This window comes from Oncorhynchus tshawytscha, linkage group LG12 (genome assembly GCF_018296145.1).
Source record: "Oncorhynchus tshawytscha isolate Ot180627B linkage group LG12, Otsh_v2.0, whole genome shotgun sequence".
In the NCBI taxonomy this organism is placed as follows: Eukaryota; Metazoa; Chordata; class Actinopteri; order Salmoniformes; family Salmonidae; genus Oncorhynchus; species Oncorhynchus tshawytscha.
Window position 1 is genome coordinate 17,063,388 of NC_056440.1, and position 26,417 is coordinate 17,089,804.

At 43.5% G+C, this 26,417-nt stretch overlaps 1 protein-coding gene across 1 annotated transcript in view; it reads left to right on the plus strand.

Moving 5' to 3' along the window:
- The first annotated feature begins 13,237 nt into the window (after positions 1-13,237).
- Positions 13,238-26,417, plus strand: part of adamts12 (ADAM metallopeptidase with thrombospondin type 1 motif, 12) — a 69,133-nt gene continuing 55,953 nt past the window's right edge. The window contains 2 exon segments of the mRNA XM_042331403.1: positions 13,238-13,592; positions 13,820-14,181. Of these exon segments, the coding sequence (XP_042187337.1) occupies positions 13,475-13,592; positions 13,820-14,181 (480 nt within the window). The 5' untranslated portion in view covers positions 13,238-13,474.

A 26,417-nucleotide genomic window follows, 5' to 3' on the forward strand; every position in this document is an offset into this window, starting at 1 on the left:
AATAAACAGTAAACAAACTGTTCAGATCCCACTGTGGCTGGAATAGACTGCATACTTGCATTGGGGCATATGCATTGTACAGCCTTAACTATAGAGAGCAGTGGTGGCTGGTGGGAGGAGCTATAGGAGGACGGGCTCATTGTAATGGCTGGAGTGAAATTAACGGAATGGTATCAAACACATCAAACACATGGACATCACATTTGACTCAGCTCATTAATTCCATTCCAGCCATTACAACAAGCCCATCATCAAATCAAAGTTTATTTGTCATGTGCGCCGACAGTGAAATGCTTACTGACAGTGAACGCCGACAGTGAAATGCTTACTTACTGCTCTAACCAATAGTGCGGAGAGAAAGTGTGTGTGTGTGTGTGTGTGTGTGTGTGTGTGTAGGTCAGTCAAGAAATAAAACAGTAAAAAGACATTTGAAAATAAGAGTAGCAAGGCGATATACCTGTTAGTCAGGCTTATTGAGGTACTATGTACATGTGGGTTGGTTAAAGTGACTATGCATATATGATGAACAGAGTAGCAGTAGCGTAAAAAGAGGGGTTGGCGGGTGGTGGGACACAATGCAGATAGCCCGGTTAGCCAATGTGTGGGAGCACTGGTTGGTCGGGCCAATTGAGGTAGTATGTACATGAATGCATAGTTGTGGCTATGCATATAAGATAAACAGAGTAGCAGCGTAGAAGAGGGATTGGGGGAGCAACACAATGCAAATAGTCCGGGTAACCATTTGGTTACCTGTTCAGGAGTCTTATGGCTTGGGGGTAAAAACTGTTGAGAAGCCTTTTTGTCCTAGACTTGGCAATCCAGTACCGTTTGCCATGCGATAGTAGAGTGAACAGTCTATGACTGGGGTGGCTGGGGTCTTTGACAATTTTCAGGGCCTTCCTCTGACACTGCCTGGTGTAGAGGCCCTGGATGGCAGGCAGTTTAGCCCCAGTGATGTACTGGGCCGAACGCACTACTCTCTGAAGTGCCTTGCGGTCAGAGAATGAGCAATTGCCGTACCAGGCAGTGATGCAACCGGTCAGGATGCTCTCGATGTTGCAGCTGTAGAACCTTTTGAGGATCTCAGGACCCATGCCAAATATTTTTAGTTTCCTGAGGGGGAAGAGGCTTTGTCGTGCCCTCTTCACGACTGTCTTGGTGTGTTTGACCCATTCTAGTTTGTTGTTGATGTGGACACCAAGGAATTTGAAGCTCTCAACCTGCTCCACTACAGCCCCGTCAATGAGAATGGGGACGTGCTCGGTGGTCCTTTTCCTGTAGTCCACAATCATCTCCTTAGTCTTGGTTACGTTGAGGGATAGGTTGTTATTATGACACCACCCGGCCAGGTCTCTGACCTCCTCCCTATAGGCTGTCTCGTTGTTGTGCGTGATTAGGCCTACCACTGTTGTGTCGTCAGCAAACTTAATGATGGTGTTGGAGTCGTGCCTGGCCATGCAGTCGTGGGTGAACAGGGAGTAGAGGAGGGGACTGAGCACGCACCCCGGGGAGCTCCAGTGTTGAGGATCAGCGTGGCAGATGTGTTGCTACCTACCCTCACCACCTGGGGGCGGCCCGTCAGGAAGTCCAGGATCCAGTTGCAGAGGGAGGTGTTTAGTCCCAGGTCCCTTAGCTTAGTGATGAGCTTTGAGGATACTATGGTGATGAACGCTGAGCTGTAGTCAATGAATAGCATTCTCACATAAGTGTTCCTTTTGCCCAGGTGGGAAAGAGCAGTGTGGAGTGCAATAGGGATTGCATCATCTGTGGATGTGTTTGGGCGGTATGCAAATTGGAGTGGGTCTAGGGTTTAATGGTGTTGATGTGAGCCATTTACCATCCTTTCAAAGCACTTCATGGCTAAGGACGTGAGTGCCACAGGTCTGTAGTCATTTAGGCAGGTTGCCTTTGTGTTCTTGGGCACAGGGACTATGGTGGTCTGCTTGAAGCATGTTGGTATTACAGACTCAATCAGGGACATGTTGAAAATGTCAGTGAAGACACCTGCCAGTTGGTCAGCACATGCCCGGAGCACACGTCCTGGTAATCCATCTGGCCCCGCAGCCATGTGAATGTCGGCTACGGAGAGTGTGATCACACAGTTGTCCGGAACAGCTGATGCTCTCGTGCATGCCTCAGTGTTGCTTGCCTCGAAGCAAGCATAGAAGTGATTTAGCTCATCTGGTAGGCTCGTGTCACTGGGCAGCTCGCGGCTGTGCTTCCCTTTGTAGTCTGTAATAGTTTGCAAGCCCTGCCACATACGATGAGCGTCGGAGCCGGTGTAGTATGATTCAATCTTAGCCCTGTATTGATGCTTTGCCTGTTTGATGGTTCGTCGCAGGGCATAGCGGGATTTCTTGTAAGCGGCAGCTCTACCTTTTAGCTCAGTGCGAATGTTGTCTGTAATCCATGGCTTCTGGTTGGGGTATGTACGTACAGTCACTGGGGGGACGACGTCCTCAATGCACTTATTGATAAAGCCAGTGACTGGTGTGGTGTACTCCTCAATGTCATCGGAAGAATCCCGGAACATGTTCCAGTCTGTGCTAGCAAAACAGTTCTGTAGTTAAGCATCTGCTTCATCTGACCATTTTCTTATAGACTGAGTCACTGGTGCTTCCTGCTTTCATTTTTGCTTATAAGCAGGAATCAGGAGGATAGAGTTGTGGTCGGATTTACCAAATGGAGGGCGAGGGAGAGCTCTGTACGCATCTCTGTGTGTGGAGTACAGGTGATCTAGAATTTTTTTCCCTCTGGTTGCACATTTAACATATTGATAGAGATTTGGTAGAACCGATTTAAGTTTCCCTGCATTAAAGTCTCCGGCCACTCGGAGCGCCGCCTCTGGGTGAGTGGTTTCCTGTATGCTTATTTCCTCCTATAGCTTCTCCCACCAGCCTCCACTGCTATAGAGTGTGCACCCATGAAATGGGGTACCTGCCTACACAGTGACACCCACAGCACACAACTATGTAGAGTTTACGCAAATATTATCATCACCATCCATCCATCTTCCCATCAATTTTAACCATCTTCCCTGTCCCTGCTGAAGAAAAGCAGGCCCAAACCATGATGCTGCCACCACCATGTTTGACAGTGGGGATGGTGTGTTCAGGGTGATGAGCTGTGTTGCTTTTACGCCAAACATAACGTTTTGCATTGTTGCCAAAAAGTTCCATTTTGGTTTCATCTGACCAGAGCACCTTCTTCCACATGTTTGGTGTGTCTCCCAGGTGGCTTGTGGCAAACTTTAAACAACACTTTTTATGGATATCTTTAAGAAATGGCTTTCTTCTTGCCACTCTTCCATAAAGGCCAGATTTGTGCAATATACGACTGATTGTTGTCCTATGGACAGAGTCTCCCACCTCAGCTGTAGATCTCTGCAGTTCATCCAGAGTGATCATGGGCCTCTTGGCTGCATCTCTGATCAGTCTTCTCCTTGTATTAGCTGAAAGTTTAGAGGGACGGCCAGGTCTTTGTAGATTTGCAGTGGTCTGATACTCCTTCCATTTCAATATTATCGCTTGCACAGTGCTCCTTGGGATGTTTAAAGCTTGGGAAATCTTTTTGTATCCAAATCCGGCTTTAAACTTCTTCACAACAGTATCTCAGACCTGCCTGGTGTGTTCCTTGTTCTTCATGATGCTCTCTGCGCTTGTAACGGACCTCTGAGACTATCACAGTGCAGGTGCATTTATACGGAGATTTGATTACACACAGGTGGATTGTATTTATCATCATTAGTCATTTAGGTCAACATTGGATCATTCAGAGATCCTCACTGAACTTCTGGAGAGAGTTTGCTGCACTGAAAGTAAAGGGGCTGAATAATTTTGCACGCCCAATTTTTCAGTTTTTGATTTGTTAAAAAAGTTTGAAATATCCAATAAATGTCGTTCCACTTCATGATTGTGTCCCACTTGTTGTTGAGTCTTCACAAAAAAATACGGTTTTATATCTTTATGTTTGAAGCCTGAAATGTGGCAAAAGGTCGCAAAGTTCAAGGGGGCCGAATACTTTCGCAAGGCACTGTATGTAGTTTGCACCAATATGAGCGTCATACCTCTTATAACTCTTATTGCAGGACTGCAAACACTGTGAAATGAGCCACATTAGCTAATCTATTGTGCGTATTGAACATTAATATTGGACTGTATAGCCTTATCTATGGAGTGTGCACCCATGAAATGGGTAGCCTACTCAGTGACAACCACAGTTTACAATCTAAAAGAATTTACACAAACATGAGCGTCATAGTTTTATTAGCGTCAAGTTGCCGTCGCTATTTCAACATGAGGAAATGCACTTTTAGGCTCCACCTCCGAAGAATGACGAAGGCTACTTGGTGCATTTGATGCCGCGTTCAAAACAACTGGAGGGGAAAAATAAGAGTTCCGAGTTGTGTTGACTCGGCACGAATTGGGTGTGGGAATTTCCCAGTTTATTTCCATGTGGATTTAATTAACATCAACAAATAGGGCACTGATAGTTGTCAGTGTAGCTAGCTAGCATGCTGTTAACACTATCTAGCTAGCTAGCTTGCTAACCTTATCTATCTAGCTAATTTTATATATTGTTGCTGTAATTTATTTTTTACTACATTTATTCAAAAGATTAGTCCAGAGCTGTGAACTCTCACGCATTGTCCGTGAGACACAACAAATTGACCCTCTTCTCACGCTACACCTCTTATTTCACGCATTGAAAAGTAGCCTACTGCTTACATTTTCTCTAATAGTCCGTTATATAATCCGCGCGTTCACTTTTTAATTGTGCTCCATATCGCTTTGAAATAGGGGCTTCTGCGCATGCAATTTAACATCAGGAAAGGAGCCTTTATCATTGTCCTGCCACGGCACTGTGAACCGCGGCACATTGAAGCATATGATTGGTTTAGTTATGTAAGGGATCTCTGACAACGAAAAGACAGCAGCGGAGACCTGTATGTTTTAGCAGGGAAGTTTGGTAGGGTGACCTGATTTGTAACTATGAAAATAATTTTTGTCTAAGAGATTGTGAACCCAAAAGTTCGATTCTAGAGGGGGGACAATAAATATAACAATTATTTGGTTAGGGTGTAGAGACAGATTTGATTATGTATTTACTTTATTTAGTCTGATCAGTGGAACAATTCTCATTCTTAACAATGGGCTAAAATACAGGGGAATTACTGTGCTTGTCAGCAAGAACCGTACTGTATTTTATTACTCCACTTCTTCCCAATTTTGCCAGTGTAATCACATATTTGAAATCTGATGCCTTACGTTTGTCTTTTTAAATGTATTATATGAGGCTATGCATTTTTGCAGCCATTCGTGGACAGTTTTGAATAAGTCATACAAATAACCATAGGATATTAAATGCTCCATGAATCAAATATCATTTTGTAAAACATTTTAGTATTGTGCACATGCTAGACAGAGATGGTAGGGGGACTCATGACTCAAACACATATGTTGTCTATGTAGAGTAAGATGATCGTCAACTAGTGGGCATAAACCATCTGCATATTGGTATTCATTACATTTTTCTTGGTGATTGAGAAATACAAAATTAAATTTAAAAAATTGAAATGAATAACGAATACAAATAAAGAGTAGAAATAACATGGCTATATATAGTAAGTAGAAAATAACATGGCTATATACAGGGAGTACCAGTACCGAGTGGATGCGCAGGGGTAATAGGTCAATGAGATAGCTATGTACTGTACATAAAGGTAGAGGCTGTTACCTTCATTGACCACGTTTACATGTCCAAAGTATTCCGGATAGTAGCTCATAGCACCTTTATCCCGTTCATGAGTATCCCAGTAACCGTGAATAAACAGAATATTCCTAATTGGTTCATATGGCTTAAACTGTAACTGAAATCTGGACACTGAGTGTAGGCCTATAACCTCTCGCATATAGAGTAATAAAATATTAACTCCTGCAGAATTATGCATTTCTTTCAGTAAAATTATACAACAAATGTACATTTTTACTCTGGAACAGGATTGGAGAAATGTCTTTCTTACAGCATCTCTTGAGAAAATGTGAGTATTTCAGTATTTCAATTTCAATAAAATATGCACCCAAGAAAAACTGAGTCTTATCAAAAATGTGTTTAATCGTTTTATCAGCTTTTCATTTCCTTAAAACCGGTCAAACTGATGACATTGGACATTTTGCACAGGACCAATCTTTAGTGTTTTGGAATTACTGCATTTTCTCCCAGTCCCTAAACAAAACAGACACCTTTACTGGTGTTACCTAGATTACTAATGTATTCATTATATCGATGTTAGACATTATTCTGGTGAGCACTACTTTATTTAGTCATGCAGGGCAACAACTTATGATAGATACATGCAGCTTCTCTTCTAACTATACTTGATAAACAAATGACCAACCAAATGTCCAAACTTATATGTGACCGACCAGATCGATCTTATGTACATTGGCTTGAGAATGTATTCACCCCCCTTGGCATTTTTCCTATTGTGTTGCCTTACAACCTGGAATTTAATATATATATTTTTTGTGGGGGGAGTTGTATCATTTGATTTACACAACATGCCTACCACTTTGAAGATGCAAAATATTTTCTCTTGTGAAACAAACAAGAAAACCCACAAAAAAGCTTGAGCGTGCATAACTATTCATCCGCCCAAAAGTCAAAACTTTAAAGACCCACCTTTTCCAGCTCTTACAGCTGCAAGTCTCTTGGGGTATGTCTACAAGCTTGGCACATCTAGCCACTGGGATCTTTGCTCAATTTTAGTCTCATCTGACCAGAGTACCTTCTTCCATATGTTTGGGGAGTCTCCCACATGCATTTTGGCAAACACCAAATGTGTTTACTTGTTTTTTTTCTTTAAGCAATGGCTTTTTTCTGGCCACTCTTCTGTAAAGCCCAGCTCTGTGGAGTGTGAGGCTTAAAGTGGTCCTAGATACTCCAATCTCCGCTGTAGAGCTTTGCAGCACCTTCAGGGTTATCTTTAGTCTCTTTGTTGCCTCTCTGATTAATGCCCTCCTTGCCTGGTCTGTGAGTTTTGGTGGGCGTCCTGGTAGGTTTGTTGTGGTGCCATATTCTTTCCATTTTTTTAATAATGGATTTAATGGTGCTCTGTGGGATGTTCAAAGTTTCTGATATTTTTTTTTATAACCCAACCCTGATCTGTACTTCTCCAGAACTTTGTCCCTGACCTGTTTGGCGAGCACCTTGGTCATGGTGCCACTTGCATAGTGATGTTGCAGACTCTGGGACCTTTCAGAACAGGTGTATATATACTGAGATCATGTGACACTTAGATTGCACGCAGGTGGTCTTTATTTAACTAATTATGTGACTTCTGAAGGTAATTGGTTGCACCACATCTTATTTAGGGGCTTCATAGCAAAGGGGGTGAATACATACGCACGCACCACTTTTCAGTTTTTTATTTTTGGACTATTTTGTGTATGTCCATTACATGAAATCCAAATAAAAATCTATTTTAGTGACAGTTTGTAATGCATTAAAATAAGAAAGTACTACTTAAGTAGTTTTTGGGGTATCTGTACTTTACTTTACTATTTATATTTTTGACTACTTTTACTTCACTACATTCCTTAAGAAAATATTGTACTTTTTACTCCATACATTTTCCTTGACACCCAAAAGTGTTGGAGTGTGCCCCTGGCTTTCCATAAATAAATAAAAACAAGAAAATGGTGCCATCTGGTTTGCTTAATGATTTATACTTTTGATACTTAAGTATATTTTAAACCAAATACTTTTTAGACTTTTACTCAAGTAGAATTTTACTGAATTCTACTTTTATTTGAGTTATTTCCCATTAACGTATCTTTACTTTTACTCAAGTATGACAATTGGGTACTTTTTCCACCACTGCGTATAGGGCTTTTCAGTCTCAAATGGCCATAATCTTTTCAACGTGATGGGGGCAATGAAACAATAAAGACCCACAAAGGGAAGCGAAGTGGGCGGAGGGACGATTTGCAAGTGGAGCTTGGCCAAGGGGGCATGAATTGTTGACATAATTGTAATGAAAACCCAACCTTCATTTACTCGTGATTCACTCAGGTTCCAAACTCAGTTTTACATGAGACTTTATGACACAATTATCCTATTTACACTTTGTAATCAATATTGACAAGAATAAATGTTTCTGACTCATATCAATGCCATATAGGCCATTTTATAAAACATTGGTTGTTTTTTTAGGGGGAGTCATTCTTTAAATGTTTGTGGGACACTAACAGTTTGAGCTGGAGGGAGAGATGAGCAAGGAAAGACCTGTTCTTGAGTGGCCCAGCCAGAGCCTGGACTTGAACCCGATCGAACATCTCTGGAGAGACCTGAAAATAGCATTGCAGCGACGCTCCCCATCCAACCTGACAGAGCTTGAGAGGATCTGCAGAGAAGAATGAGAGAAACTACCCAAATACAGGTGTGCCAAGCTTGTAGCATCATACCCAGGAAGAATCAAGGCTGTAATCGCTGTCAAATGTGCTTCAACAAAGTACTGAGTAAAGGGTCTGAATACTTATGTAAGTGTGATATTTAAGTGTTTTTCTTATTTTTATAAATTTGCAAAAATGTCTGAAAGCCTGTTTTTGCTTTGTCATTATGGGGTATTGTTTGTAAATTGATGAGGAAGAATTTGATTTAATCCATTCTAGAATAAGGCTGTAATGTAACAAAATGTGGAAAGTGAAGGGGCCTGAATGCTTTCCGAATGGAATGCACTGTAGCATACCCTAAAGGGCAATAATGCAGTCTAATAAGTCCACAGTGTTTTTTAAAAATGTTTATTGTTTATTGTCAAATTAATTCATTATTGTATTCATTTTCAAGTTATGTAACAACATTCCAACCTTGTTTACCATTATCTAGTCCAAAAAGGGCAATATTCCACTATTTGTATCCGTTTGGATGTTTCAATGGGGAACTTTTATTTTGAAGGCAAACAGCAAATTCCACTAGTGTGACTAGTCCTTAGTGTGGCTTTCTTTACACAGTTACTATCGTTGAGAGGGCAAGCCACCACTGTACTAAAAGAGTCTGGACCAAAGTTCACCATGTCAGGTAGAACAGCGCCATCCAATGGACAGAGAAAGAAAGGCAGACAGGTGTACATACACCTATCAAAGTAAAATTATGAATAACCTATAAAACGACATTGCCAACACTGCATTACGCTCCGTACCTTCCTTCTTGGTAGTGTGTGAATTTTCCTTAACCTGCAGACTCAGGTGAGTAAGTCCCTATTGTGAGTCTGATATTAAACCAAGCTGGTGGTCCAGGACCATAGTAGAGACACACACACACACTCACAAGCAAACAAACACACAATAACACACACACACACACAGACATGCGCGCACACACACACTCGATTTATTTAGGTCATCTCTGGGACTGATTAAAAAACCACTGTTGATTCTGACTTGGAAAGCCTTTTGGGATAAGCCAGAGCAATATACAGTGCATTCAGAAAGTACTCAGACCCCTTGACTTTTCCCCAAACATTTTACATTATATCCTTATTCTAAAATTGATTAAATAGTTTTTTTCCCCCTCATCAATCTACACACAGTACCACACAATGACAAACCAAAAACAGTTTTTAAAAAAAGTTTCCAAATGTGTTAAAGATAAAAAAACATAAACCTTATTTACATAAGTATTCAGACCCTTTGCAATGAGACTCGATATTGAGTTCATGTGCATCCTGTTTCTACAACTTGATTGGAGTCCACCTGTAGTAAATTCAATTGATTGGACATGATTTGGAAAGGCACACACCTGTCTATATAGGGTCCCACAGTTGACAGTGCATGTCAGAGAAAAAAACAAGCCTTGAGGTCAAAGGAATTGTCCGTAGAGCTCCAAGACAGGATTGTGTAGAGGTACACATCTGGGGAAGGGTACCAAAACATTTCTGCAGCATTGAAGGTCTACAAGAACACAGTGGCTTCCATCATTCTTAAATGGAAGAAGTTTGGAACCACCAAGACTCTTCCTAGTGTTGGCCGCCTGAGCAATCGGGGGAGAAGGGCCTGTCACTCTGACAGAGCTCCAGAGTTCCTCTGTGGAGATGGAAGAATCTTCCAGAAGGACAACCATCTCTGCAGTACTCCACCAATCAGGCCTATATGGTAGAGTAGCCAGACGGAAGCCACTCCTTGGTTAAAGGCACATGACAGCCCGCTTGGAGTTTGCCAAAAGGCACCCAAAGGACTCAAACCATGAGAAACAAGATTCTCTGGTCTGATGAAACCAAGATTGAACTCTTTGGCCTGAATGCCAAGCATCACGTCTGGAGGAAACCAGGTGGCAGCATCATGCTGTGGGGACTTTTTTCAGCTTCAGGGACTGGGAGACCAGTCAGAATCGAGGGAAAGATGAACGGAGCAAAGTACAGAGAGATCCTTGATGAAAACCTGCTCCGGAGCGCTCAGGACCTCAGAATGGGTCAAAAGTTTGATGGCCCTAAGCACTCAGCCAAGACAGGAATGTTTTCAAGACAAATCTCTGAATGTCCTTGAGTGGCCTGGCCTTGAACCCGATCAAACATCTCAGGAGAGACCTGAAAATAGCTGTGCAGCGACGCTCCCCATCCAACCTGACAGAGCTTGAGAGGATCTGCAGAGAAGAAGCTTGTAGATTCATACCTAAGAAGACTTGAGGCTGTAATCGCTGCCAAAGGTGCTTCAACTAAGTACTGAGTAAAGGGTCCGAATACTTCTGTAAATGTCATATTTCTGTTTGATATTTTTTATACATTTGCTAAATTATTAAACCTATTTTTTCTTTGTCATTATGGGGAATTGTGTGTAGATTGATGAGGGGGAAAAAATATTTAATCCATCTTAGAATAAGGCTGTAACGTAACAAAATGTGTAAAAAGTAAAGGGGTCTGAACACTTTCTGAATACACTGTATTTAGATTTATTGCTTTGGGATAAGAACTGATTTTTTAAAAATACTGTGAGCATGATTCTGAGTTGAAAAGCCTTTTGAGATATTTACATATATGTTTCTGGGAAAAAACAGAATCTGGTGCCTTGGCAAAGGATCATGTTCCAACAGAATGGCTGCCATGTTTCTTGTATTGGACATACAAAAAATGGTTTTCATTAAGAGTAGCTAAACACATGAGAATATTGTGTTTAGACAAGTCATTTGTCATAGGCTATTTCGTTTGAAGATTAAGCAACATATCAAACCAACAAATTCACAAACTCGGACCCCTGCCCCATCTCAGTTTATAACCGGTCATATCAGATAATGCCATCTCTATTGCTCAGCTTTGAAATAGCTAGGGGTTGCTCTTATGACATAAATGTCTCAATAAAATTGGTTTACTATGCTGTTATGCGCTGGCTGGAAAATCCCACAGGTTTACTGAGAAGTGTGTGTGTGTCCAGAGGGCTACAACATGATCCACGTTCTCTAGAAAATCTATGTGAAACTTCCTGGGAACAGGGTTTTCCTCAAACCTCCATTCATCTTTTATCTAATGAATCCGTCTATCAACTCCCCCCCCACTCTCTCACTCTCTCTCTCTCTGTTTGTCTCTCTCTCACTCACCCTCTCAAATATCAAATCAATCATTCCTAATTTATTCAATCACTCATTCAGTCCATACCTCCCTATCCTCCCTCTATCTCTCTCCCCCTCTCTCTCTCCCTCCCTCTCCCTCATCCCATCATTCACTCTGTCCCCCACTGCCTCCCAAAACCCTGCTGGTTCACTGAGAATTGTTATTGTGTGTGTGTGTGTGTGTGTGTGTGTGTGTGTGTGTGTGTGTGTGTGTGTGTGTGTGTGTGTGTGTGTGTGTGTGTGTGTGTGTGTGTGTGCGTCTGTGTGTGTGTCTGTGTGTGTAGGTCCTCCAGACCTCAGTTATTTAACATGAAACAAGGCTCCTCACTCTCATCTCTGTATGTGGCCCCCAGACAGATGAGTATGCTGGGTCTGAGTCTGGGTCTAGGCCTGGGTCTGGGTCTGATCTGTGCCTGGGCCTCGGCCTGGGTCTGGGTCTAGGCCTGTGTCTGGGTCTGGGTCTGATCTGTGCCTGGGTCTGATCTGTGCCTGTGTCTGGGTCTGAGCCTGGGTCTGTGTCTGGGTCTGGGTCTGGGTCTGATCTGTGCCTGGGTCTGGGTCTGTGCCTGGGTCTAGGTCTGGGTCTAGGCCTGGGTCTAGGTCTGGGTCTGATCTGGGTCTGGGTCTGGGTCTGATCTGTGTCTGGGTCTAGGTCTAGGTCTAGGTCTGGGTCTAGGCCTGGGTATGGCTATAGGCCTAGGTCTGAGCCTGGGTCTGGGTCTGATCTGTGCCTGTGTCTGATCTGTGCCTGGGTCTGATCTGTGCCTGGGTCTGATCTGTGCCTGTGTCTGATCTGTGTCTGATCTGTGCCTGGGTCTGATCTGTGTCTGATCTGTGCCTGTGCCTGGGTCTGATCTGAGTGGTGTGGTCTCCAGAGTGGTACAGTGGTCTAAGGCACTGAATCTCAGTGCTTGAGGTGTCACTACAGACACCTTGGTTCAAATCCAGGCTGAATCACAACTGGTTGTGATTGGGAGTCCCATAGGGTGGCCAACAAGTCGCCCAGTGTCGTCCAGGTTTGGCCGCTGTATGTTGTCATTGTAAATAATAATTTCTTCTTAACTGACTTGCCTATTTAAATAAAGGTAACGTTTTAAAAAAAATACCTAGACCCTGGCCGCAACAGTAGGTCAGGTTATGACTGAGAGACATGCGGTTTTCATTCATAAAACAATCACTTCAATAGATGGATAGGTAAATAGGTTTAATTCATTCACAATGTATCTTAAATCACCAAAGAGTCAAGACAAAAAGTAATTTCCAGGCAAATCAAGTCAAATCTTCAATTTCTAGTCCATCTTTTTAATGGTCTTGAGGGGACACGTTCTTTACTCACACCACTCAATGTGCATATGAAACACCACTTTGGCTCTTGAAAAGTAGTAGGAGTAGAACTCAAATTAAACCCTGCAGAGACTTGACCGCAAGGTATACTGAAAATGAAAAAGGAAGCTATTTTACAGGGTTATCCTACTAATTCTAGGCCTACTTAGGCATCGAATTGAATTGGAATATTGAATAAACGGTTTAGAGTATAGCGTTTGCATTGGTTTGCTCTAAAAGCACACGGGGTGAGTGAGCGAGCATTTGAGTTATCTTCCACTGCGTTGCAGCTGCACACCACACCGCTCCCCTCTCGCCCCTGGCAAGAAACGAGACACTACTAGCCTATTACTCCTCCCCTCCCACACAAAGTTGCAGCTTTCTCCCTTTCTCACACTTTTACAATGTTCTGTAACCAGCCTAAAGTTGTCCTCCTCATCCATGACGCTGGCCGTTGATGGAACGAAGAGGTCGCTAGACCACCTATAAAGCACAATTGGGACTTCAATGCCTGTGAATATTTTTAAATCTCTTGATTTTGGTTAGATGAAATATGCAATGTCCGCGGGTGAGCCAGGTTCTTTCTCTGCTACATTCTGTTTTGTTTTTGGCAGCAAGCCATGCCGAGTTCTCGCTGCCTGGCAGCCTCCTCTCTCCCGATGCAGAATCAGGTCAGTATGTCTCCGTTGTTACAACTTGGCTATAATAACTGCAACAATGTTGCGATTTTATTGTTGCAATTTCATACAAAGTTCTTTATAGCCATTGCAAGCTTAGTGCATGAATTTGCGCTGGAAGTCAGTTTTTTATAAATTATCTTTATTAATTGAATTATCTTGAAATGATCTTGTAGGCTATTGATAATTCCACTGAACTTCCTTTTCAATTTTATCCTCAGGTCGCTCTCTCCAGTCCCAGTCAGATGTGTCCGTGGTCCATCCAGTCAAAATTTTCAGAGATGGACAGTTTCTCTCCCACTCTCTGGTACACCGCTTTAAGCATGGGCGGCATAAACGAGACTTGGGGCCTTTGGAGGAACGCGTTTATTATAAGGTGAACTTCAAGGGTCGTGATTTGGTTTTCAATTTAACAGTCAACAAATATTTGGTGTCGAACGATTATATTCTGGAGAGGCGAAATGGGAGTGTGAACCGGACTGAGCACCGTACCACAGGTGAGAACGCGTGCCACCTGATCGGCACGGTGACGGATTCTACTAATGCGCGCGGGACAGCCGCCATCAGCACCTGTGAAGGCTTGGTAAGTAATCAGGATGCTGACCTTATTTAAAATTTAATTCATGCATGTGACAGAAATCCTTGTCATCGCTCATTATGTACTCTGATTTTAACACAAAGTGAGGTAGTTAAAAGACTTTGAGTCAGTGATCAATATAAGGCTTCACAATAAGGTTTCACAATAAGGCTTCACTATAAGTCTTCATAATAAGGCTTCACTATAAGGCTTCATAATAAGGCTTCACAATAAGGCTTCACAATAAGGCTCCACTATAAGGCTTCACAATAAGGCTTCACTATAAGGCTTCACAATAAGGCTCCACAATAAGGCTTCACTATAAGGCTTCACAATAAGGCTTCACAATAAGGCTCCACAATAAGGCTTCACTATAAGGCTTCACAATAAGGCTCCATTATAAGGCTTCACAATAAGGCTTCACTATAAGGCTCCACTATAAGGCTTCACAATAAGGCTTTACTATAAGGCTTCACTATAAGGCTTCACAATAAGGCTTCACTATGAGGATTCATAATAAGGCTTCACTATAAGGCTTCACAATAAGGCTTCACAATAAGGCTTCATAACAAGGCTTCACTATAAGGCTTCACTATAAGGCTTCACAATAAGGCTTTGCTATAAGGCTTCATAATAAGGCTTCACAATAAGTCTTCACATTAAGGCTTCACTATAAGGCTTCACAATAAGGTTTTACTGTAAGGCTTCACTATAAGGCTTCACTATAAGGCTTCACAATAAGGCTTCGCTATAAGGCTTCATAATAAGGCTTCACAATAAGGCTTCACAATAAGGCTTCAGTATAAGGTTTCACTATAAGGCTTCACTATAAGGCTTCACTATAAGGCAAATCCACCACATTGAGAAGCAGGTGCAGATAACTAAAATAGGAATGAAATATTTATTTAGCTCCATTGATTTAGCTTCATTGATTTAGCTGAGATAGGGCATTTAGTTTGTGTAATGTCTTGCCCTATTTCCAATTCACCTAGAAGCCACACCATCCCCAAAGTCAGGAGAACTTTTGTTGAAATGTACAGGAGAGAGGCATCAGACCAGTACTAAAATATACAGAAGAGAAGCATAAGAGGAATTGATATGTGGTATGGCTGGTCACAGGCTGCTGAGCAAACCCTCTTTTAGACTGACAGTACCCAGTCTGTTGGTCCAGCTTTCAAAGATTTCCTGAGATAGTTTGCAGAAATACTTTAGCTCCATGGCCCACAAATGACTGCGGCTGCCTCCTCTCTGCCTATACTGGGAGACTCTGTCTCCCTTGCACAATCTTTCCCTCTCTCTCCCCGCTCACCCTACCTCTCTCTCACTCTCTCTCTCACTCTCTCTCTCTCTCTCTCTCTGTACAGTGCTATGTTTCTCCTTGTTTGACCACAGACAGTAAGTGAGAATGTGGCTTCTATGGCTACTGTTTAGAAAGAGACTGAAATAAGACTTGTCACACACACAAACGAGACATCTGTATTTTTTAGAATTCTTGAATGTTTCTTATAAGAACAAAGGAAATTAATACTTTGACTTTCATCACAATGATAGTTGTGATCTTTGCTCTCTGTCTGCTGACCAGAAAACTGCTGGACAGCAGAGAGAGACAAATCAAAATATCTGGACAGCAGAGAGAGAAAAAGGAAAACAGATGAACTGCAGAGAGAGAGAGACAAAGGAAAACAGATGAACTGCAGAGAGAGAGAGACAAAGGAAAACAGCTGACAGCAGAGAGAGAGAGACAAAGGATAACAGATGGACAGCAGAGAGAGGGAGACAAAGGATAACAGATGGACAGCAGAGAGAGAGAGACAAAGGATAACAGATGGACAGCAGAGAGAGAGAGAGAGAAAGGAAAACAGCTGGACAGCAGAGAGAGAGAGACAAAGGATAACAGCTGGATATCAGAGAGAGAGACAAAGGAAAACAGCTGGACAGCAGAGTTAGAGAGAGACAAAGGAAAACAGCTGGACAGCAGAGAGAGAGACAAAGGAAAACAGATGGACAGCAGAGAGAGAGAGACGAAGGATAACAGATGGACAGCAGAGAGAGAGAGACAAAGGATAACAGCTGGACAGCAGAGAGAGAGAGACAAAGGAAAGCAGCTGGACAGCAGAGAGAGAGAGACAAAGGATAACAGATGGACAGCAGAGTTAGAGAGAGACAAAGGAAAACAGCTGGACAGCAGAGTTAGAGAGAGACAAAGGAAAACAGCTGGACAGCAGAGAGAGAGACAAAGGAAAACAGCTGGACAGCAGAGAGAGAGACAAAGGAAAACAGCTGGACAGCAGAGAGAGAGAGACAAATCAAAATATCTGGACAGCAGAGAGAGAAAAAAGAAAACAGCTGAACTGCAGAGAGAGAGAGAGACAAAGGATAACAGCTGGACAGCAGAGAGAGAGAGACGAAGGATAACAGCTGGACAGCAGAGAGAGAGAGAGACAGAGGAAAACAGATGGACAGCAGAGAGAGACAAAGGAAAATATCTGGACAGCAGAGAGAGACAAAGGAAAACATCTGGACAGCAGAGAGAGAGAGACAGAGGAAAACAGATGGACAGCAGAGAGAGACAAAGGAAAATAGCTGGACAGCAGAGAGAGAGAGACAGAGGAAAACAGATGGACAGCAGAGAGAGACAAAGGAAAATAGCTGGACAGCAGAGAGAGACAAAGGATAACAGCTGGACAGCAGAGAGAGAGAGACAGAGGAAAACAGATGGACAGCAGAGAGAGACAAAGGAAAATAGCTGGACAGCAGAGAGAGACAAAGGATAACATCTGGACAGCAGAGAGAGACAAAGGAAAACATCTGGACAGCAGAGAGAGAGAGACAGAGGAAAACAGATGGACAGCAGAGAGAGACAAAGGAAAATAGCTGGACAGCAGAGAGAGACAAAGGATAACAGCTGGACAGCAGAGAGAGAGAGACAGAGGAAAACAGATGGACAGCAGAGAGAGACAAAGGAAAATAGCTGGACAGCAGAGAGAGACAAATGAAAACAGATGGACAGCAGAGAGAGACAAATCAAAATATCTGGACAGCAGAGAGAGAGAAAAAGGATAACAGCTGGACAGCAGAGAGAGAGACAAAGGAAAATATCTGGACAGCTGTAACGATTTTCTGTATGGGAAAGAGAGTCGGACCAAAATGCGGCGTGTAGATTGCGATCCATGTTTATTAAACTGAAGCAACACGAATCTAAATACAAACACTACAAAACAATAAACGTAACGAAAACCGAAACAGCCTAATACTGGTGCACATACACACAGAACAAGGTCATCAAGACACTAAGGACAATCACCCACAAAACCCAACACCAAACAGGCTACCTAAATATGGTTCCCAATCAGAGACAATGACGAACACCTACCTCTGATTGAGAACCATATCAGGCCAAACATAGAACTAGACAAACTAGACATGTAACATAGAATGCCCACCCAGCTCACACCCTGACCAACCAAAACATAGAAACATACAAAGCAAACTATGGTCAGGATGTGACAACAGCAGAGAGAGACAAATCAAAATATCTGGACAGCAGAGAGAGAGAAAAAGGAAAACAGCTGGACAGCAGAGAGAGAGACAAAGGAAAACAGATGAACTGCAGAGAGAGAGAGAGACGAAGGATAACAGCTGGACAGCAGAGAGAGAGAGACAAAGGAAAATATCTGGACAGCAGAGAGAGACAAACCAAAATATCTGGACAGCAGAGAGAGAAAAAGGAAAACAGATGGACAGCAGAGAGAGAGAAAAAGGAAAACAGCTGACAGCAGAGAGAGAGAGACAAATGAAAACAGATGGACAGCAGAGAGAGACAAAGGAAAACAGATGGACAGCAGAGAGAGAGAAAAAGGAAAACAGCTGACAGCAGAGAGAGAGAGACAAATGAAAACAGATGGACAGCAGAGAGAGACAAAGGAAAACAGATGGACAGCAGAGAGAGACAAAGGAAAACAGATGGACAGCAGAGAGAGACAAAGGAAAATAGCTGGACAGCAGAGAGAGACAAAGGAAAACAGCTGGACAGCAGAGAGAGAGACAAATGAAAACAGATGGACCGCAGAGAGAGACAAAGGAATACAGATGGACAGCAGAGAGAGAAAAAGGAAAACAGCTGGACAGCAGAGAGAGAGAGAGACTAAGGAAAGCAGCTGGACAGCAGAGAGAGAGAGACAAATGAAAACAGATGGACAGCAGAGAGAGACAAAGGAAAACGGCTGGACAGCAGAGAGAGAAAAAGGAAAACAGCTGGACAGCAGAGAGAGAGAGAGAGACTAAGGAAAGCAGCTGGACAGCAGAGAGAGAGAGACAGAGGAAATCTCCTGGACAGCAGAGAGAGACAACAGAAAACAGCTGGACATCAGAGAGAGACAAAGGGAAATCTCTGCACAGCCGAGAGAGAGAGAGAGACTAAGGAAAGCAGCTGGACAGCAAAGAGAGACAAAGGAAAACAGCTGGACAGCAGAGAGAGAGAGACAAAGGATAATAGCTGGACAGCAGAGAGAGAGAGACGAAGGATAATAGCTGGACAGCAGAGAGAGAGACAAAGGAAAATAGCTGGACAGCAGAGAGAGATAACGGAAAACAGCTGGACAGTAGAGAGAGACATAGGAAAACAGCTGGATAACAGAGAGAGAAAAAGGAAAACAGCTGGACAGCAGAGAGAGAAAAGGAAAACAGCTGGACAGCAGAGAGAGAAAAGGAAAACAGCTACACAGCAGAAAGCGAGACAAAGGAAAACAGCTGCACAGAGAGAGAGAGAGACAAAGGAAAATACCTGGACAGCAGAGAGAGAGGCAAGAAAAACATCTGGACAGCAAATAGAGAGAGACAAAGGAAAACAGCTGGACAGCAGAGAGAGAAAAGGAAAACAGCTGGACAGCAGAGAGAGACAAAGGAAAACAGCTGCACAGCAGAGAGAGAGACAAAGGAAAACAGCTGGACAGCAGAGAGAGAAAAGGAAAACAGCTGGACAGCAGAGAGACACAACGGAAAACAGCTGGACAACAGAGAGAGACAAAGGAAAACAGCTGGACAACAGAGAGAGACAATGGAAAACAGCTGGACAACAGAGAGAGACAAAGGAAATCAGCTAGACAGCAGAAAGAGACAAAAGAAAACAGCTGGACAACAGAGAGAGACAAAGGAAAACAGCTGGACAACAGAGAGAGACAAAAGAAAACAGCTGGACAACAGAGAGAGACAAAAGAAAACAGCTGGACAGCAGAAAGAGACAAAAGAAAACAGCTGGACAACAGAGAGAGACAAAGGAAAACAGCTGGACAGCAGGGAGAGACAAAGGAAATCAGCTGGTCAGCAGCAAGAGATACAATGGAAAACCGCTGGACAGCAGAGAGCGAGTCAATGGAAACCAGCTGGACAGTGGAGAGAGACAAAGGAATATAGCTGGACAACAGTGAAAGAGACAAAGGAGAGAGTTCCATTCTGTACCTGATTATTTACTTTGGTAGAGGATTTGGAAGAGGATTAACTTTGTTCTGTAAAATGACCGGAAGAGTCAGGCCTTTCTCCTGTCACATCAGGAATGTCTTTCCTGCAAGGTCTTGTCTCACTTTCAGTCAATCATGTTTGGTTTGCAGTCATTTTTAATGAGACAAACTGTGTAAATTCATGGCCTTGGGGGTAAGCAGCTGTTGTGATAGTGCATGCGTTTCGGCTAGGGCAAAGAGACATTGAGTGTGCAAAGACCTCCATGCATTTGTTATCTAATGGTTCCTAAATGTTTCTTGGACTGTGACCTACCCATCTCAAACTTAAGTTCTCATTTACAACTGCGACCTGGCCAAGATAAAGCAAAGCAGTGCGACACAAACAACAACACAGAGTTACACATGGAATAAACAAACGTACAGTCAATAACACAATATAAATGTCTATATACAATGTGTGCAAATGAGGTAAGATTAGGGAGGTAAGGCAATAAATAGGTCGTAGTGGCAAAATAATTACAATTTAGCAATTAAACACTGGAGTGATAGATGTGCAGAAGTCGATTTGCAAGTAGAGATACTGGGGTGCAAAGGAGAAAGAAAAGAAAAAACAACCATATGGGAATGAGGTAGTTGGATGGGCTATTTACAGATGGGCTATGTACAAGTGCAATGATCTGTAAGCTGCTCTGACAACTGATGCTTAAAGTTAGTGAGGGAGATATGAGTCCCCTGCTTCAGTGATTTTTGCAGTTTGTTCCAGTCATTGGCAGCAGAGAACTGGAAGGGAAGGCGGCCAAAGGAGCAATTGGCTTTGAGGGTGACCAGTGAAATATACCTGCTGGAGCACGTGCTACGAGTGGGTGCTACTATGGTGACCAGTGGGCTGAGATAAGACGGGGCTTTACCTAGCAAAGACTTATAGATGACCTGGAGCCAGTGGGTTTGGTGACAAATATGAAGCGAGGGCCAGCCAAAGAGAGCAGACAGGTCGCAGTGTTGGGTAGTTTATGGGACTTTGGTGACAAAATGGATGGCACTGTGATAGACTGCATCCAATTTTTAGGAGTAGAGTGTTGGAGGCTATTTTGTAAATGACATCGCCTAAGGATCGGTAGGATGGTCAGTTTTACGAGGGTATGTTTGGCAGCATGAGTGAAGGATGCTTTGTTGCGAAATAGGAAGCCGATTCTAGATTTAATTTTGGATAGGAGATGTTTAATGTAAGTCTGGAAGGAGAGTTTACAGTCTAACCAGACACCTAGATATTTGTTGTTGTCCACGTATTCTAAGTCAGAGCCGTCCAGAGTAGTGATGCTGGACGGGCGGGCAGGTGCAGGCAGCGATCGGTTGAAGAGCATGCATTTAGTTTTACTTGCATTTAAGAGCAGTTGGAGGCCACGGAAGGAGAGTTATATGGCATTAAAGCTCGTCGGGAGGTTAGTTAACACAGTGTCCAAAGAAGGGCCAGAGGTATACAGAATGGTGTCGTCTGCGTAGAGGTGGATCAGAGAATCACCAGCAGCAAGAGCGACATCATTGATGTATACAGAGAAAAAGAGTCGGCCCGAGCATTGAACTCTGTGGCACCCCCATAGAGACTGCCAGAGGTCCGGACAACAGGCCCTCCGATTTGACACACTTCTCTATCAGAGAAGTAGTTGGTGAACCAGGCGAGGAAATCATTTGAGAAAACAAGGCTGTTGAGTCTGCCGAAAAGAATGCGGTGATAGACAGAGTCGAAAGCCTTGGCCAGGTCGATGAATACGGCTGCACAGTATTGTCTCTTATTGATGGTGGTTATGATATCGTTTAGGACCTTGAGCGTGGCTTGAGGAGCGAGACCAGCTCGGAAACCAGATTGCATAGCGGAGAAGTTACGGTGGGATTCGAAATGGTTGGTGATCTGTTTGTTAACTTGGCTTTCGAAGACCTTAGACAGGCAGGGTAGGATAGATATAGGTCTGTAACCGTTTGGATCTAGAGTGTCTCCCCCTTTGAGGTGGGGGATGACCGTGGCAGCTTTCCAATCTTTGGGGATGTCAGACGATACGAAATAGGGGTTGCAACAATTGCGGCAGATAATTTTAGAAAGAGAGGGTCCAGATTGTCTGGCCCAGTTGATTTGTAGGGGTCCAGATTTTGCAGCTCTGACAGATCATCAGCTATCTGGATTTAGGTGAAGGAGAATTGGGAGGCTTGGCCTAGTTGCTGTGTGGGGAGCAGAGCTGTTGACCGTGGTTGGGGTAGCCAGGTGGAAAGCATTGGCAAATAAAAAGCTTATTGAAGTTCTAAATTATCATGGATTTATCGGTGGTGACAGTGTTTCCTAGCTTCAGTGCAGTGGGCAGCTGGGAGGAGGTGCTCTTATTCTCCTTGGACTTTACAGTGTCCCATAACTTTTTGGAGTTTGTGCTCAGGATGCAAATTTCTGTTTGAAAAAGCTATCCTTTGCTTTCCTAACTGCTTGTGTATATTGGTTCCCTGACAAGTTGCATATCGCGGGGGCTATTCGATGCTAATGCAGTACTCCACAGGATGTTTTTGTGCTGGTCAAGGGCAGTCCGGTCTGGAGTGAACCAAGAGCTATATCTGTTCCTGGTTCAACATTTTTTAAATGGGGCGTGCTTATTTAAGATGGTGAGGAAAACACTTTTAAAGAATAACTAGGCATCCTCTACTGACGGGATGAGGTCAATATCCTTCCAGAATACCCGGGCCAGGTCGATTAGAAAGGCCTGCTCGCTGAAGTGTTTTAGGGAGCGTTTGACAGTGATGAGGGGTGGTCATTTGACCGCTGACCCATTACGGATGCAGGCAATGAGGCAGTGATCGCTAAGATCCTGGTTGAAGACAGCAGAGGTGTATTTAGAGGGCAGGTTGGTCAGGATGATATCTATGAGGGTGCCCGTATATACGGATTTAGGGTTGTACCTGGTAGGTTCCATGATAATTTGGGTGAGATTGAGGGCATCTAGTTTAGATTGTAGGATGGCCGGGGTATTAAGCATATCCCAGTTTAGGTCACCTAACAGTACAAACTCTGAAGATAGATGGGGGGAAATTCATTCAAATGTGGTGTCCAGGGCACAGCTGGGGTCTGAGGTGGGTCTGTAAACCAGTGGCAACAGTGAGAGCCTTATTTTTGGAGAGGTGGATCTTTAAAAGTATAAGCTCGAACTGTTTGGGCACAGACCTGGATAGCATGACAGAATTCTGCAGGCTGTCTCTGCAGTAGATTGTAACTCCATCCCCTTTGGCAGTTCTATCTTGACGGAAAATGTTGTAGTTGTGGAAGGAAATTTCAGAATTTTTGGTGTCCTTCCTAAGCCAGGATTCAGACATCAATCTCCTGGTTTCAATGATGTTTCTAGAGACAATATCTCTCTCTTCATCACTCAATACCTAGGTTTATCTCCACTGTATTCACATACTACCATACCTTTGTCTGTACATTATACCTTGATGCTATTTTACCGCCCCCAGAAACCTCCTTTTACTCTATGTTCCAGACGTTCTAGACGACCAATTCTCATAGCTTTTAGCCGTACCCTTATTCTACTCCTCCTATGTTCCTCTGGCGATGTAGAGGTGAACCCAGGCCCTGCAGTGCCTAGCTCCACTCCTATTCCCCAGGTGCTCTCTTTTGACGACTTCTGTAACCGTAATAGCCTTGGTTTCATGCATGTTAACATTAGAAGCCTCCTCCCTAAGTTTGTTCTATTCACTGCTTTTGCACACTCTGCCAACCCGGATGTTCTAGCTGTGTCTGAATCCTGGTTTAGGAAGACCACCAAAAATTCTGAAATTTTAATTCCAAACTACAACATTTTCAGACAAGATAGAACTGCCAAAGGGGGCGGTGTTGCAATCTATTGCAAAGATAGCCTGCAGAGTTCTGTCCTACTATCCAGGTCTTTTACCCAAACAATTTGAACTTCTACTTTTAAAAATCCACCTCTCTAAAAACAAGTCTCTCACCGTTGCCGGCTGCTATAGACCACCCTCTACCCCCAGCTGTGCTCTGGACACCATATGTGAACTGATTGCCCCCCATCTATCTTCAGATTTCGTGTTGCTAGGCGACCTAAACTGGAACATGCTTAACACCCAGCCATCCTACAATCTAAACTTGATGCCCTCAATCTCACACAAATTATCAATGAACCTACCAGGTATCTCCACAAAGCCTTAAACCCTCATAGATATCATCCTAACCAACTTCCCCTCTAAATACACCTCTGCTGTCTTCAACCAAGATCTCAGCGATTACTGCCTCATTGCCTGCATCTGTAATGGGTCAGCGGTCAAACGACCTCCACTCATCACTGTAAAACGCTCCCTGAAACACTTCTGCGAACAGGCCTTTCTAATCGACCTGGCCGGGGTATCCTGGAAGGATATTGATCTCATCCCATCAGTAGAGGATGCCTGGATATTTTTTTTAAATGCCTTCCTAACCATCTTAAATAAACATGCCCCATTCAAGAAATTTAGAACCAGGAACAGATATAGCCCTTGGTTCTCCCCAGACCTGACTGCCCTTAACCAACACAAAAACATCCTATGGCGTTCTGCATTAGTATCGAACAGCCCCCGTGATATGCAGCTGTTCAGGGAAGCTAGAAACCATTATACACAGGCAGTTAGAAAAGCCAAGGCTAGCTTTTTCAAGCAGAAATTTGCTTCCTTGTAACACTAACTCAAAAAAGTTCTGGGACACTGTAAAGTCCATGGAGAATAAGAACACCTCCTCCCAGCTGCCCACTGCACTGAAGATAGGAAACACTGTCACCACTGATAAATCCACCATAATTGAGAATTTCAATAAGCATTTTTCTACGGCTGGCCATGCTTTCCACCTGGCTACTCCTACCCCGGTCAACAGCACTGCACCCCCAACAGCAACTCGCCCAAGCCTTCCCCATTTCTTCTTCTCCCAAATCCATTCAGCTGATGTTCTGAAAGAGCTGCAAAATCTGGACCCCTACAAATCAGCCGGGCTAGACAATCTGGACCCTTTCTTTCTAAAATTATCTGCCGAAATTGTTGCCACCCCTATTACTAGCCTGTTCAACCTCTCTTTCGTGTCGTCTGAGATTCCCAAAGATTGGAAAGCAGCTGTGGTCATCCCCCTCTTCAAAGGGGGGGACACTCTTGACCCAAACTGCTACAGACCTACATCTATCCTACCGTGCCTTTCTAAGGTCTTCGAAAGCCAAGTCAACAAACAGATTACCGACCATTTCGAATCTCACCATACCTTCTCTGCTATGCAATCTGGTTTCAGAGCTGGTCATGGGTGCACCTCAGCCACGCTCAAGGTCCTAAACGATATCTTAACCGCCATCGATAAGAAGCATTACTGTGCAGCCGTATTCATTGATCTGGCCAAGGCTTTCGACTCTGTCAATCACCACATCCTCATCGGCAGACTCGACAGCCTTGGTTTCTCAAATGATTGCCTCGCCTGGTTCACCAACTACTTCTCTGATAGAGTTCAGTGTGTCAAATCGGAGGGTCTGCTGTCCGGACCTCTGGCAGTCTCTATGGGGGTGCCACAGGGTTCAATTCTTGGACCGACTCTCTTCTCTGTATACATCAATGAGGTCGCTCTTGCTGCTGGTGAGTCTCTGATCCACCTCTACGCAGACGACACCATTCTGTATACTTCCGGCCCTTCTTTGGACACTGTGTTAACAACCCTCCAGGCAAGCTTCAATGCCATACAACTCTCCTTCCGTGGCCTCCAATTGCTCTTAAATACAAGTAAAACTAAATGCATGCTCTTCAACCGATCGCTACCTGCACTTACCCGCCTGTCCAACATCACTACTCTGGACGGCTCTGACTTAGAATACGTGGACAACTACAAATACTTAGGTGTCTGGTTAGACTGTAAACTCTCCTTCCAGACCCATATCAAACATCTCCAATCCAAAGTTAAATCTAGAATTGGCTTCCTATTTCGCAACAAAGCATCCTTCACTCATGCTGCCAAACATACCCTTGTAAAACTGACCATCCTACCAATCCTCGACTTTGGCGATGTCATTTACAAAATAGCCTCCAATACCCTACTCAACCAATTGGATGCAGTCTATCACAGTGCAATCCGTTTTGTCACCAAAGCCCCATATACTACCCACCATTGCGACCTGTACGCTCTCGTTGGCTGGCCCTCGCTTCATACTCGTCGCCAAAACCAATGGCTCCATGTCATCTACAAGACCCTGCTAGGTAAAGTCCCCCCTTATCTCAGCTCGCTGGTCACCATAGCATCTCCCACCTGTAGCACACGCTCCAGCAGGTATATCTCTCTAGTCACCCCCAAAACCAATTCTTTCTTTGGCCGCCTCTCCTTCCAGTTCTCTGCTGCCAATGACTGGAACGAACTACAAAAATCTCTGAAACTGGAAACACTTATCTCCCTCACTAGCTTTAAGCACCAACTGTCAGAGCAGCTCACAGATTACTGCACCTGTACATAGCCCACCTATAATTTAGCCCAAACAACTACCTCTTTCCCAACTGTATTTAATTTTAATTAATTAATTTATTTTGCTCCTTTGCACCCCATTATTTTTATTTCTACTTTGCACATTCTTGCCTACCTGGTTAAATAAAGGTAAAATAAATAAATAAATAAAATAAAATAAAACATGGCTAGGACATCAGGGTTGGCGGAGTGTGCTATTGCAGTGGGGGAAAAAACTTCTGATGTTAACATGCATGAAACCAAGGCTTTTACGGTTACAGAAGTCAACATATGATAGCATCTGGGGA